We start from the raw sequence: 14761 nt of genomic DNA, 5'->3' as shown, positions 1-14761 counted from the left end.
GGACGATACCGGGTTTACTTGATCGCTGTTACAAAACTGCTTTACACAGGGTGTACAAGACGGTTTTACAAGTAGATTTTCAGATGAACTTGGGGTATCGTACCGCATCCCTTTTGTATGCTCTCTAAGGACGGCAAGTCCAAACGAGAGACCTTCGCTGACACCCCGAGAAACGTTTAGCTTCGTTTGGATAAGATTTTTAGCCAATAGGTGTACGAAGGCCGACCTTCCTACGTGGGTGTGCCAGTGAGTTACACTTGGAGACTTGCCGTGACCTACGTAATGATTACATGGTTATTATTGACTTCGGGGGTAACACGCTACATACCCATAACTAAACAAAAACGAATCATTAACTCCCGGCATAAGTTGGCCGCAAATTGACTAAAATGCTAAAGTTAAAAAATAGCGAAACCCGTCACCCAGCGTTATTTCCCGCTTGGCAAGTACTAGCGAATCCCGACACCCTGCGATATTTTCCCGCGTGACAGTAGTGCAGGGTGACTGGATGTAGTGTGACTACATACATACATACAGATAAAGACATACGGAAAGATCTACAGACGGACGGGTACATGCAGTCAGACAAGCCAACAGATCGACTGACGAACGGGTACAGACAGACGGACAGTCAGACAGACGGGAACGACAGACAATGACGACAGACAATGTTAGACGGACGGACGAAATGACGGACGGGTCAGGTAGACGGAAGGACAGAACGGAAAGCCGGACAGAAAAAAAATAAACAGTTAAGACTAGGAAGGGAAAAACAGGCAATCAAACAAAAAAGTAAAATTGAGAATTTTATTACTGATATATTAAACTTTATCGAAATATATTAAATGTTCTTATAAAGATTGTTTGCTTAATGTTCAAACAAACAGCTTGTAAAATAGTACATACTTCTACCGTCGCGTGTCGATAAATCGACGCAAACTGTAGTTTTAACTTGAAATAAAACTTTTAAATAAATATTTAATGCTTATCGTCTCTGACACAAATACCAATACAGTGTAAACAGACGTCTTCTCTGCCGGTTTCTTTTTGCTATTCCGTAATAAATATATAGCTGTGAATTTGTGAAATGTTCTCGTGTACAACCCATTATTTTCCATTTAGGTTGTTTCCAACACACTGCAATTCTCAGTGCTTTTCAAGAGCATTGGGATGTTCTTGGATAGATTTCTCCATTTCTTGGTACATGTGTAGTATCTGGGAGTTCGCCTGCGACCTCCAGGATTCGTGGCGTTCTCGCCGCTCAATGTTCCAGTCCTTGACAAGCGTCCATTGCTCCGGTAGAGGATCCGCTATTTTCATCACCTGGGCCACGTTGATCTTTCCATACGAAGAATCTGGAGTAGAAGACATCGCACGCATCAACTATCCTGACTTTGGATACCCAAAACCTCTATTGTTCGCTTTGTTTGCGATAAACTTAAAGCCTTTTTGGGGCCACTTAGTAGTAAAGGTGTTCTAATATCGTCATGGAAACCGAAGTTATGGACTGCTTTTCTTACGAGATCGCTGATTGGCCAAAAGTAAGTACAGGAATGAACTTAGTTTTGATTGGGTGAGCTTAACAAGGGACTAATATACGGATAAACAACTTGAAAATTTGACTTTGTGTTGGCGACGCAGACATGTGGATCGATTGTTGCGGAGAAGTTTCATAGCGGGATACTGAGATTTGAGGCTGTAAAAGGCAAATAACCGTTTGCTGTTCCCCTCAACCAATATTGGATTGTAGTTTTACGAGCAAGACACTAAGCTCTTTTGCAAAAGTCGCTGTAACAAGATGCCGCCTGTCTTGGTAAAGTGAAAGAAAGCCAAAGGTGCAATAATTTTAGAGATGCTTATATTCTAATATCATTTACTATATCTGGGTGAGCCAGCTACACTATTAGAGTTTTTTTTTTGCCACATATTCATTTCCCTACTTTGGTTTCCCTTCCAATCAAGCAAAGATTGTAAAATTTTGTCACCTTTCATTTCACAAGCAATTCGAACTTTCGTTTCGTTCTCTTAACTTTTTCGGAAGGACATCTTATTAAATCAAATATGCTAAACATTCAAATAGAAGTATAAGAAATTTGTGTGAACTTCATTTAACAAAGATTGTTCATCCAATAAACTAATATGTCACTACGAGCAAATTTATTGCTAATCATTTAACTTATGAAGTGACAAAATAAAACTTTACTCAATTTTCTCGACCGGCATCTTTATGGGAAAAAATGTAAATAAATCAAAATAAATTATGTTGTACTTATAGATATAAAACAGGTAATAATGTTCAAGGTTTGGATCCTTTATTTACGAATTTTCTTTGTCGTTGCTTCGATTTTCTTTAGGACATTTGAGGTTTGTGATGTTATCTACTTGCTTGGAATGCATTCATTTGCTAGCTATTGCTCAAGGGCCCAGTAAATCTCAATTTTTTTGTTGAATTCTTGATCGATCCTTGCATGTTTTCTACATCCATTGTCAAGTTTAAGCCATTTTGTTAATCTATTTGAAAACTCACCTTTTGTTTTACGATCACTTGCTAAATGCTGTAAAATCAAGAAGGATTAAAATCTTATTGTGATGTCACAAAAAACAATTCTACTTAAATTCTGAAGAGATCAACAAGAAGAATGGGTTTATAAAGTTTTAACTTTAAAAATATGTGTTTATTTTTCAGGGTTGTCTTAAGATGGCTGGAATAACATTAAATGGTGAGCATAAGGGTCATAAGTGAAACAAAACAAGCATTTTGGGTACAAGAGCTTCAAGTTTGGCACAGTAATACCTGTAGTTAGAAGCAAGAATATCTACCCATCACCATGTCTCACCCAGACCAAGACCGCGTGTGGTTGACAGCGGGCAATAGGGTGCAAGACAGAGAATATCTAGATCCCAACGCCCTCTACAACTTTTTTTCAAGTGCTAATGCCGACAGGCTATATAACAGAAGGGTGAAAAGTGCTACTCCAAGGTTTAATACCTCTATGGGAGCTACAAAAGCAAGGAATCATGCCTATGGCCACCAGCCAGGGTGGGAAACACCAAATTTATCTGTTGGCATGCTAAAAAATCCTTCTCCTACTCCTGTAACATCACGGCCTGCATCATCTCGAAGTGGGTATAGTTCAAAGTCAGGAACAAAATCTATACACTCCTCACCAACGGCTATGTACCTAGGATTCCAAAGGACACGATGCAAGTCTGCACCACCAAGACATTTTAGATATGTGCCAAAGAGGCCCCAGACAGCAAGTTCTGGAGCAGGCTCCAGTCGACCTGTATCAAGGGGTGCGCCGCAAAGGGCATGGCAGCTAAGAACAAGTTCTGCTTCAACATCACGATCATTACTTTCTCCTGAAGATATCCATAAAAGACAAAAAGAAAGATGCAAATCTGCCCCTTTGCCATATAATTTTAGTGCAGTTGAACTTGTAACGAAGGTCCCAAGTGACGGCAATGAACATGACAAGCTTTACGCCATGACAAGGCCATTGACTTGCATGCCCAATATTATACAAAATGCAGTGACCCATAGTGGTTTAAGACACTGTTGTTCTGCATACAATACCCGGCCTAAAACAGCAACAGACACAGTGAGTACAGGCTACTACTGTAGCTGAGGGACACCTGTGCACACCATAAATCAAAGCTATATAAACCTGCCATGTACAGGTCATTGTGCTATGCTTTTTGCTAATCAGCAAAAAGGATAACCACTCTGTTCTCCTCCCAAAACACACTTCCCCAAGGTTTTGGGTAACTATTAGTAACTATTTCCACTTATCTATCTGTCTTGTCAGTTACATTTTGTCTTTTTATAATTAAGAGGAAGGGACATTCAGGTACTACTTGCATCAAGAAGAGAAGTGTTTATAGACTTTCAACTTTATTCTCTTTTATTACAGAGACATGCACAGTTTTGGCCAGTTGCAAGACCATCTGTAGTGAGTCTAGTACTTGTAGAAGAATGTTGACAATGATAATTCCTATTTCTTAGTTTCCTTTTCTTTTTGTCTTCCTTTTCAGCTTTTTTTAATTGCTTCAATTTTGATTCTAACATCTTGCTTACTGGTTATATTTCACTACCTGCTCCTTCAACATACCTCCTATTCTCATTCCTTAAAACATATTTTTCTTCAGTACAGAAGAGGTCAAGTTCCACAGTACCTTCACTTTGTTACGCCAGCACCCATCTCTGGTCAATCACCCACCAACCTGACCAGCGGGTATAACACCCAGTCAGATGAGGAGCCTGACACCCTGCCCGAGGAAGATCTGGATGAGATGGTGTTGTTTGAAGAGAGCTTTGTGGTACCTGCCACACCCACTGAGCCGTCCTTGTCAGAACAGTACGACCCATCAGGTATTTTGCTTATATAGCACCTGGCCAGTAGGCTGGGGAAGTAGGGAGGGGTGTCTCGCACCCTTACTTGAGCGGCTTAGACAGCACGATTTTGTCTTATGCAACTTGCCCGCAACACCTTTACAACTCTAGTTGTAGAGTGCAAATCAGCCTACGACTTTGCTACAACTTTTGACTATGAAAGTCATAGTGTGTAATTCAAGGCTAAGACATGCCGTAGACAGGTCACATACGACTAAATTGTGCTGTCTAAATCAGCCTTTATTGGCCTTTTACAAGGAAGCCATGGTACACATAAAACAGGTTGACTGCAATACTCCATCTATTAAAGTAGCCCAAAATTTCTTACCTGTTTTACTTAGAACTGGATGAAAGAGATGTTGCAGACATGGGTGATATTGTTGAGCAATACCTTGATATGGCAGACAACTACAACAGCACCAACAACACCCTACTCCATCCTCCGGAACAGTACCCTCTTCCTGTCGATGACAACAAGTCAGACTCTGACTTCCAGGTAAGATATATTCAAAAATCAAAGCATTTTTGGCAAACCCTTATTATTATAATTTTTTAAGTTTTATACCCTAATTATGATTTTTTAAGGCAAGGGATGCTTTTCTACTAATGACCAGAAAGCTACTACTATTCACTGTTTTTGTGAGATTTTGGCTTTTTGGTTGCACGGCAGTTTGTGCCATTTATCACTTGATAATACTATGCTCAGAATCCAAAACTGAATATTTCTAGTTTCTCTGTGGCACTATAATGTCCTTATTGATTGTCCTAATGATGGAATCAATTAGATGTAAGACTAAACACTCTGACTATTGTTTCTCCAGGAACCAGAAGTACAAATACTTATTACAAGAAAGTCACCCTCACCTGAACCAGTGGAAGAGCCAGAGGCAATAAGTAATACCCCTGAGCCAGCACTGGAAACTACAGAACCCGAAGCCAAAGAGACAAATAAACCAGATGTGATAACAGAACACGATAATGTGCAGGAAGATGAGCAGAAAGGCGAAACAAGTGATAGGGACACCAAGCAAGAAGTTCCTTTTATTAAAGAGGAGCAAATAGAGGATAAGGGACCTGAAGTAAGAAATGATATGGAACCTCATGAGACAGATGTCCCTTTGCAAGAACCAATAAAGCCCCCTGAACCTGAGCCCCTAAAAGAGGCTCCTCCTCCTGTAAGCATTAGTCCCGCAGAGCCAAAAGTCAAGTTCCTTGATTCAGTCAAAATATCAAGTTATAAACCACCAGAGCCAAACCCTGTAGCACCAAAGGAACCACCAAAACCAATCCTGAAGCCCACCAAGGCTCCTGAGCCAAAACTGGCTCCAGCGCCAGCTACACCAGCAAAGACAGAGCAACTGAAAAAGCCTAGAGCCAAACCAACATTTGAGAGGCGTGAGGCTGATATCAAGTCACAGCACAAACCAAGTCAACTGCCAACACCATGGGTTGAACCAGAACCAGAAGCTGAGAAACAAGAGGTAAAAGAAGAGCAGAAAGAAGAAGAGAAACCACCAACACCTGCTCCATTAGAACCTGAGAGGTAAGTGCTTACACAGGGCTTGATTTTAACTTATTTTCAACTTACCAAGTTTAAATGGAAAATAACAAATTAAAAAGAAACACAAGCAACATTTTAAAACCAGGTAAGGGTTGTTTTTTTTTTCAAGTGCTAAGTTACCTACTAACTGGGTACAGTAAGTTGTAATATCAAGTATTTGATGTACAGAAAAATAAAATCCAAGACATTTACTGTACTCATTACTGTTGTGTATAACCCAAGGTTGTGCCCGACTGGTGGACATGCGTATATGATAACCACAATTAGAGTCATGAAACATTTTTTCCTTGTGACAGCTTGTTTTCATTAGCACCAAATGTTTTTGTTATCTGGTATTTTATATCATGAGCTATTTTCTACCTACAAGTTGAAAACATGCCATTTTTAACTACTGTTTATTTGTAAAGTAATTCAAATAATGTTAAAAATATATAATATAATAGGAGTCAAGAGAAGTACAGTTTTGATGTTGACATCTTATAATTTGGCTAAATCTGATTTTAATACACTTTGCACTGCTGATGTTTTTGACACCTTAATGGAATTTTGACAACTAAACTGTAGATAAGGGTTATCAAATTATTCCTTGTACTGTTTTATGTGCTTAAGATATTTGAATGAAAAATAATTATTCACTATGTTTTTTTTGTCACAAAATATATATAGACACATGCTTTAGGACTAGCATTTGGTCTGATTTAGCCTGTGATATGATGTTTAAAAAATAATTTTACACTTCTTATTTTCTACCTTCAGTCCCTTATATGTATCTTATGTTACTGGTGTCTCCATATCCTTATGTATTTATGTATTTCTCCAGGCTTCCAGACCCAGAGTTTGTCAGAGCCCCAGGTGCCTATAAAATGTACCAGCCAATTGTAAGTATGTTAATTTGCACTGATTCAGTTCTGATAACTTAAGGTAGTGGGTTACCAACAAGCACTCACTCTGTCAGTTCAAAGATATATTGTATAAGATGTTTACGGCAGGTGTGTGTGTGTGTTGGGGGGGGGGCTGGCAGCCTTACCCACCACTCCCCTTTTGTCAAAATTATTTTATTGCATGATGAACATGTAACTTTAAGGCACGATTTATTTGAGAATAACTCAAATCATTGACATACTACTTATTTACATATACATTTATTTGAGAATAACTCAAGTCATTAACATACTTACTCATTTACATATACATAAAATGTTCAATAGTTTATAGATCTATTTATTTTATTGGCTCATTCTTAGCTCTAACATCCCTTGGAACATAATTTACTAGTGTGGGGGGTATTAGCATAAGAATACTACCTGTGACAGGTGCAAGGAGAATTAAACCTAATCTGAATCTCAGACCTTGTGATGAATATTATCCTTTTAATTTATTTAAATATATTATGATCAAATCTAGGCCTTAGGAAAGTCCAAAAGACGAAACTGACCTTCAGTAGGCAGTATTTTATGGTTGTTTTATTCTTTTCAAACTCATGAACTCCTTGAAGCTACGGGTCATTTATTTTTCATAAAAAAAATAACAATGTAGGGTTTTATCTATTGTTGTTATGAACATTCAGAATAACATGAAAAAGTTCAGGGAAATTATATTATTTCTGGTGTCACTGATTTTAATCTTAAAGTCAAAGATGATTAAATGGCATGTGGTGGGCATGAAAATATTTTTTTCATGGATAACTTAAGTATGTTAGTAGCTTAGCATTTTATTGTTGTACAATGTTTTTATTGGTTGACAAAACCCAGGGGCTGCCTGTTAAAATGCAAAGTATTTAGTGAGCACTAATTTTGTCAAGCACAAGAGCATATTTAATGCGGATGACACAATTAAACCGTTCTCTGATGGAAAAAACATATTGAAACATCAGCAAACAATAGTTGGGACCCTAGAGAAATACCCTTTGAAAGTCCATTTAAATTAAAGTAAGTGAAGATATCACCGTAAGAGTGGAGAGTGCTGGAATTTAAGCACACAAAAAACCTAGATTGATTTTAGAATTTCATACTTGCAATTGCATCAATTGCGGGAGAAGTTAGTTTGAAATGCAGTATTAGTAAACTAATAAAGTAAAAACTAGAGATAAAATATAGTAGATCTTTTTCACGGTTTTAAATTGTGTGTATACCAAAAATTGTTAGAAAAAAACTTTAATACTGTTGAAACCTGGGTCATGTAAATGTTTCTAGGTTTAATTTCTTTTTAGTCAACTTTAGTTCTATTTCTGTAAATTACCCATTTACATAAACTACATCACAACCTACAAAAGGACTAATGCTCTACATAAGTTGAGGAATCTAACCACACTCAGGGGACTGTATTTTGATGTTTATTCCTCGACGTTCATTACAAATCTCTCCTACACAGTCACTCCTTCCGACTTAAATTACATTGAATCATGTGTACATTACAAGGGTCTTATTACAAATCATTTATCCATAACTGAAACTAATCAATAACTCAATAACTAGACTTAAGCGCATTAACTAGCGCGACAACATCTTTATTACCAGGACTTATTGGAATATGGGTTAGACAACGCTCGGCGGAACCAAACAGCTAAATGGTCTACTCCTGCTGTAAATCCAATGCCGCAAGGGCCCAGTTACCACCAAATGCTCCCTGAAAGCAGCCTAGTCATCAATGCCATCATGGATGAGGAGAAGGTAGGTAGAGGATGCAGCACAAAGGGTTGACGATAAGAAGGCGTGTACACAGGGGGGTGCGCAGGGTGCATTTACACCCCCTTTGGGCAGCCAAAAAGTGGGTAATTTCTTATTAAGGAATATTCATTAAATACTATGCTTTTCCTTGTGATACCTATGACTATGCACCCCTTTCAGCCAATCCTGGGTACAAGCCTAATAATAGTTAGTCAGCAAAATTTGCTCATTGTTTTGAAAAAACGAAATTTTGGAATTCTGATGAAAAAAATATTTTTCAACATGTCTCATATGGATAAAATGAATCTGAAGCAAAGCATTATCTTAATTTCGATCCACTATTATTTTGTTACAAATCTAGCGTTTTCAGAAGTCCAATTGCAAGTCTTTCACTTAAATATAATTTTTTATCAGCTCAATTAATCATGTTCTCAAATTTCAAGAGTTTTTGCCATAAGCACTTTATTCTCAGACTTCCTGTCTGTAGTCATGACTGTGTCATTCCTTTCCTGAATAATATACATTAAAATAAACCTTATTTCTTTACAGCGTAAACGTGAAGGCATGAAACCATGGCTACAGGGGAGACTTGCCCTCTCTAAACAGACCAGTAGATTTGAGTTACCAATGGATGTTAAAGTTTTAGAGTGTAAGTTAAGTTTACAGGCCAATATTATCTTTGTCAAATTTTGGTAGAAAATGATTTTTTTCCCTATGATTTCTTATACAATACACAAACAAGGTAAATTACTTATTCAGTATTTGTATTTTCATAACAAAAAAACTCATCAGAGAAGTAGATTATATTGACACTGGTGAGTAATATACAAAGAACAGTCTCCCACAATTTACCTTATAGAAAAGAAACTGGCACCAATTTGGAAGTTTTAGCATTAATTTCATATAAACTATAAATATTTTGACAATTGTATTATTTTCTATTCCTCTCCAGCAATGTCAGCGATGGATTACCTAACACAGTACTGTATTATAAGGTAATTCTTGCCATCAGCAATTTTCCCACCTAACTCTACCTCACCCTATGGAGCTAACTCCACCACCAACCCATCCTACTCCCCATGCCAAACCCTTACTCTGGAGCTTCATTTTTAGCATTTCTTTTTTAGCACAAGAAGAAAAGCACTGTACAAGAATATTTTTCAGAAGACTGACAAGGATAGGGATGGGATTATATCATATAGGGTAAGTTAAGGGTTGCCTCAATAAGTTAAGATAGGGATGTGATTATATCATACGGGGTAAGTTAAGGGTTGCCTTCATTAATAAAGATAGGGATGGGACTATTTCATACAGGATAAGTTGTAAGACAAAGATTGCCTTTATTGGTTAAGGTAAAGAAGGGATTATATCATACAGGATGTGTTTTATGTAAGTCTGAATATGCTTGTCTTGTATTAAAGGAACTAGACAAGGCACTCAAGGAGGTTCATGTTGATTCCATCAACACAAGTCAAGTGAGACAAATAGCAGAGGTAAGGCCTCTAAGGTATATTTTTAACAGAATTGATCAGATCAAATATGAGAGAGATGCGAGACAGATAGCAGAGATAAGGCCTCTATGGTATATTTCCACAGATTTGATCAGATCAAATGTGAGAGGGTGGAGACAGATAGCAAAGATAAGGCCTCCAGTAGCGGATCTATAAAGGGTTAGGGGGTTTATTCCCCCCCCCCCCCCCCTTGGGCTGCCCTTTTTATTTCATTGTGTTTGCCCATTCCAAAATCGTTGCGAAGGTAAAATAATGACGAAAATTTGTGGGTCAACCCCCCTCCCTTTTGGCAAAAAGCTAGATTTGCCCCTGGCCTCTAAGGTATATTTTCACAAATTTGATCAGATCAATGGTGGGGGAGAGGGGGATCTTGATGAGAGAACAGAGTGTGGTGTACCAACAACTAACTCATGTATTGTAACTTCTAAACAGATGGTTGAGGCAGATGACAAAACAAAATTCAACCTAAAACAGTTCTCAGCTATTGCTGCATTCTCAGAAAGAATCCTGTTTGCAGACTTTGTGTGAGTAGATTCTTTGGTATTTTGATGTCCAATTTTAACTGTGGAAATAAAATACTTCTGGCAAGATCTGTGGATTATGTAACACAACTATATCACACAAACTGAACCGCTTGGGTTTGTCTAAATTAAATTTGTGCAACATGTTATTATTTCAATAGAACGGAGGAAACAAGAGGGCTCAATAACACTCGGGAAATCATAGAAGAAGCCGACTTCTGCAGTTTAAAATCGAAATTGGATGGATTTAAGGTAATTTGTGGTTACTTGGCAGCTCAATTTTTCTTATTTGATTTTTGTGCTTCCCATTCTATGAAACAATAAAGAATAACATCTTATGTTTTGTTTTGATATCAGGTCAGCCCAACAGTGAGAAAGATACTGGATGTGTTATAGTGATAAAATGCAGGAAAAAAAGTCCAAATGGTTTGGGAAAACAAAGGTGTATGATTTAGATATTGGATTTAATATTCTATTTAGGACACCTTATTTAGGCAAAAAGATAGTAAGAACACATTTATATAAAATGTATATAAATTTCAGGCTGGACTTTATTTTGCTACACCTTTTGATAGGAAAGATTGTACTTTTTGTTTAAAAACAAATTGATTTTTTTGTGAAGGGGGCAAGCGAGGTGTAGGATTTCACAATGAAAAATCACAAAAAATACAATAGAAATTAGATAGAATATCCCACTAACTGGAAGAAGCATTTATTTAAACAAAATTGGACACAAAATATTTTAACCAAATGTTGTAAATATTTATATTAAATTGACATGAGGCATATGCTATTTAATTGTGGTTATTACCAAGTACATACATTCTCTTACCTTGTAAAAAAGGTTATGATTCATTGGCATACAGATGTATTGTTTATTATGATATTTATGCACTATGTGTCTATGACATAAATACTGTATTATTGAGAAATAAAAAAAATCACAAGAGTGTATTGTTAAGAAACAAATAGCTTGATAGCTACTTTTATCATCCTAACTTCCTTCTTACTTAAACTACCTCTAATTTACCTGGCATTTCTTTGTTTCCCATCTGACTTACTGGGGTCCCACTGCAATGAGTAAAAGTGTACAGTAATTGATTGTCAGAATATGGGGATGAATGATTTGTCTGTTCCCTGTTCACACGGATCAGGACGAACATTCGTCCGCACCAATTCTTACGCACTTTATGCTTTCTGGCAATGCAAAGTGTGCAAGTTTGGGACCGGAAAAAAAGTAGTTACAACTTTGTCTCGCATGGTCTTGAATTCATCTGTACTTGTGTGAACATTGGAACCGGGCTACTTTTTGCACACTTTCACAGTTTAAGACTGTAAACTAGACCCCATTCTTGTGCGAATTTTTATTGGATGCTACGCTTCAAAACAATAAAAGTTTTTTTACATCTCGATACATCGACTTTTAGCATTGATTCCATAAAACAAAACACGAGTTCCAGGTTGGGATAAGGACCTCAAGGCATGGCAAAAAAGCGGCATGATTAGCATGTACATGATTAGCCATTTTGGCTTGATTGACTGGACTTCTACAATTTTCACTGCTCCAAATTTCTATGCTTAGGGAAAGTCACCGAGCACGACAGCTTGATCGACTAATGGTTATTCCGAGTATCAGAAACAACTATACAAAGAAAACAAGGAGAGCCGGCCCGGATCCGTGTGAACACTGCAGTAAACTCTGCCACACTTTGCGTAGGTCCCTCTGAACAGGTGTTCCAGGTACAGTATTCGTGCGGACGAATATTCGTCCGGATCCGTTTGAACAGGGTCTTAATGCGAAAGCCCATCATATAAAATGTAAGTAAAGTACCTCATCAACTCTTGTGTCATTGTTGTTTTTTTGCGAGAAGATCCTCCAAGGTTTCGTTATTCGTGAGGACTTCCTTGCTACCAGGTCCGTTCAGTCGTTTCAGAGGTGTCCTAGGCTTATTGTAAAATATTTTGGATATCGTTTCCCCGTATATACTCCACACCACACCAATCAAGACAACATTGATGAAGGTGCACATCACCAAAATAACACTCAACCGAATTTGCCAGTCTTCAGAATTAACGAGTTCTTGTACGTGGCTTTTCACAAATTCAATGATTTCAGAGCTGCTAGGCATACTTTCCCGTAGTTTTTCCCAATACTTCGAATAGTTGAAGTCTTTTAAAACATCCATGTTGTTCTTAGCGAGGACTTTTAGGCGTTGTTTACAAACGCCTCTTCCCTCTTCTCTCGTCTGCCATCTTGAATAGCCTCGATATAGCGCTAACAGAGTGGAAACTGGGTTGAAGGACCTCGTTCTGGTGTAGATTTGAATCAAAACATGGCGGCAAGGCGGCAACATAATTTTACAGACGCTACAGAACGTTTGATCATACCTGGCCAGCAGTTATGGACGATAACATTGCAGGAAGTGGATTCCATGGAGTATACTTATTATATTGTGTGAACCCAAAGTTCAAAGGACATACGTATATAGGCTACACGGTGAATCCAAATCGAAGAATTAAACAACACAATGGAGGGGTAGACAAGGGAGGAGCCTACAAAACCAGCAGAAAGAAGCCTTGGAATATGATTCTGATTGTACATGGCTTTCCTAACGACATTATAGCATTACAAGTAAGTTAGTGTGTATGGTTTAAATGCAGGATCGGTTACCCAAATATTAGTTTTACCTAAATTCTAAGGGTTTGAAACTTTGATTACTTATGCTTCTGGTTTGGGTAGGTAAGCTTAATTATAATTCTGTGAAATACATTTTCAGTTTGAATGGGCATGGCAAAAACCCACAGTATCACGACGTTTGAAATCGGCAGCAACCAAGAAAAAGCCTAGAGAAAGACCTGTGCAATATTGCTTTAGGATCCTATCAGAACTACTTAGAGTAGGGCCATGGAACAGACTCCCACTGCGCATAAGATGGTTGATGCGAGAGTATGAGATGGAGTTTGACCCCCGGTGCCTGCCACCTTTCCACATGACGGTTGTGTACGGTCCACTTGTGAGCAGAAAAGCTAAACAAAAAGCTGTTTCAAGTGAAGACCAAAAGCCAGACCATAAAGAGAAATGCATCAAATGCCTTGATGTGATCAAGGTAAGGTATCACCATCCATGGAAGAGTCTGCTTTCGCCCCCCTTAGTAGAGTGGAAATTTTTTCAAAGGACATAAGAAATTATGTCTCCCCCCCCCCCCCATTCTTCTCAGCAAATACAAAAAATGACTAAAGCTTGGCCCCTTTTAACAAAACCTTTTAGCCATACCCTTGATTTTGAAATGATTTTGTCATGTCTTCCAGGACTTCTTGTGTGTCACAATGCCATTCTCACTTCAATCTTTGTTTTTTGTTTAGATTGATGAAAAGCTTATTCGATGTCCTAAAAGTGGATGCACTATGACTGCACACATGTTCTGCTTGGCTAGAGACTTTCTTCACTGTGGAAATGAAGGGGGCCTATTTTGTCTCCCTGTGGATGGAAATTGCCCACAGTGCAAGGGATCTTTGCTCTGGGGGGACCTAGTAAAACCAGCAGAATCCATCCCTTCCACTGAAGGTGTGGATGAGGACACTGATGATCACTGGACACAAGGACTAAGATTATGACATAAAAAAATAAAGTGAATAGTGATGTATATTGAATATTACACATTTATTTATTAAACAATAAATAAATGGAATCCTGGCTCAGACTGGGGATTTTTCCCAGTTCATTCCCTGAATCAAATTTGTGTTACAAGATGCCCCAAGATAGTTTAACTTATTTCTCTTGTTGTCAGTCTTCTTAAGTAAGGACACTTGAGGGACATAAGATTTAGAGCCTAGCTCTGATGTGCCTTCCGCACCAATAAAACTGGTGAAAGCTGGTACATCAAGACTCCCATGCCCAAAGAGCTCATGACCAGAGCATGTTGAAAAGTGTGTGTGTGTGTGGGGGGGGGGGGGGGAGGGGGGCTCACAATAAAAAATATATCAAATTGAAAAAGGAAAAAGAGATTCATAATTTTACGAAATCAGGCGTGTTCCCAGGTTTTGTTTAGAAGGGGAGGGTAGGTGTATACATGTTCACACGCCCCTCACACGCGCGCCCACTAATCTGC

The 14761-nt window shown here is 38.1% G+C and overlaps 2 protein-coding genes and 1 long non-coding RNA gene across 3 annotated transcripts; 2 read left to right on the top strand and 1 right to left on the bottom strand.

Annotated features, from left to right (window-relative positions):
- Nucleotides 1-1207: 1207 nt before the first annotated feature.
- Nucleotides 1208-11621, top strand: LOC5504003. Its single transcript, XM_032372279.2, has 15 exons — nt 1208-1835; nt 2687-3602; nt 3915-3953; nt 4150-4372; nt 4735-4889; nt 5215-5936; nt 6775-6832; nt 8471-8623; nt 9170-9269; nt 9573-9615; nt 9748-9823; nt 10042-10113; nt 10564-10655; nt 10814-10904; nt 11010-11621. The coding sequence occupies exons 2-15, from the start codon at nt 2829-2831 to the stop codon at nt 11046-11048; spliced, it is 2637 nt and encodes an 878-aa protein (XP_032228170.2). The 5' UTR covers nt 1208-1835; nt 2687-2828; the 3' UTR covers nt 11049-11621.
- A 67-nt stretch (nt 11622-11688) lies between these two features.
- Nucleotides 11689-12933, bottom strand: LOC116611754. Its single transcript, XR_004293648.2, has 2 exons — nt 12484-12933; nt 11689-11723 (listed from the first exon to the last, which is right to left on the bottom strand). It is a non-coding gene; the product is annotated as an uncharacterized LOC116611754 (long non-coding RNA).
- Nucleotides 12934-12959: 26 nt separating this feature from the next.
- LOC5504005 (structure-specific endonuclease subunit SLX1 homolog) lies at nt 12960-14346 on the top strand. The gene is made up of 3 exons (XM_001624888.3): nt 12960-13284; nt 13430-13759; nt 14016-14346. The coding sequence occupies exons 1-3, from the start codon at nt 13054-13056 to the stop codon at nt 14265-14267; spliced, it is 813 nt and encodes a 270-aa protein (XP_001624938.2). The 5' UTR covers nt 12960-13053; the 3' UTR covers nt 14268-14346.
- Nucleotides 14347-14761: the final 415 nt, after the last annotated feature.

Source organism: Nematostella vectensis, chromosome 4, assembly GCF_932526225.1.
Source record: "Nematostella vectensis chromosome 4, jaNemVect1.1, whole genome shotgun sequence".
Classification (NCBI taxonomy): Eukaryota; Metazoa; Cnidaria; class Anthozoa; order Actiniaria; family Edwardsiidae; genus Nematostella; species Nematostella vectensis.
The sequence above is the reverse complement of the archived record's forward strand: the minus strand, read 5'-3'. Positions and strand labels throughout refer to the sequence as shown.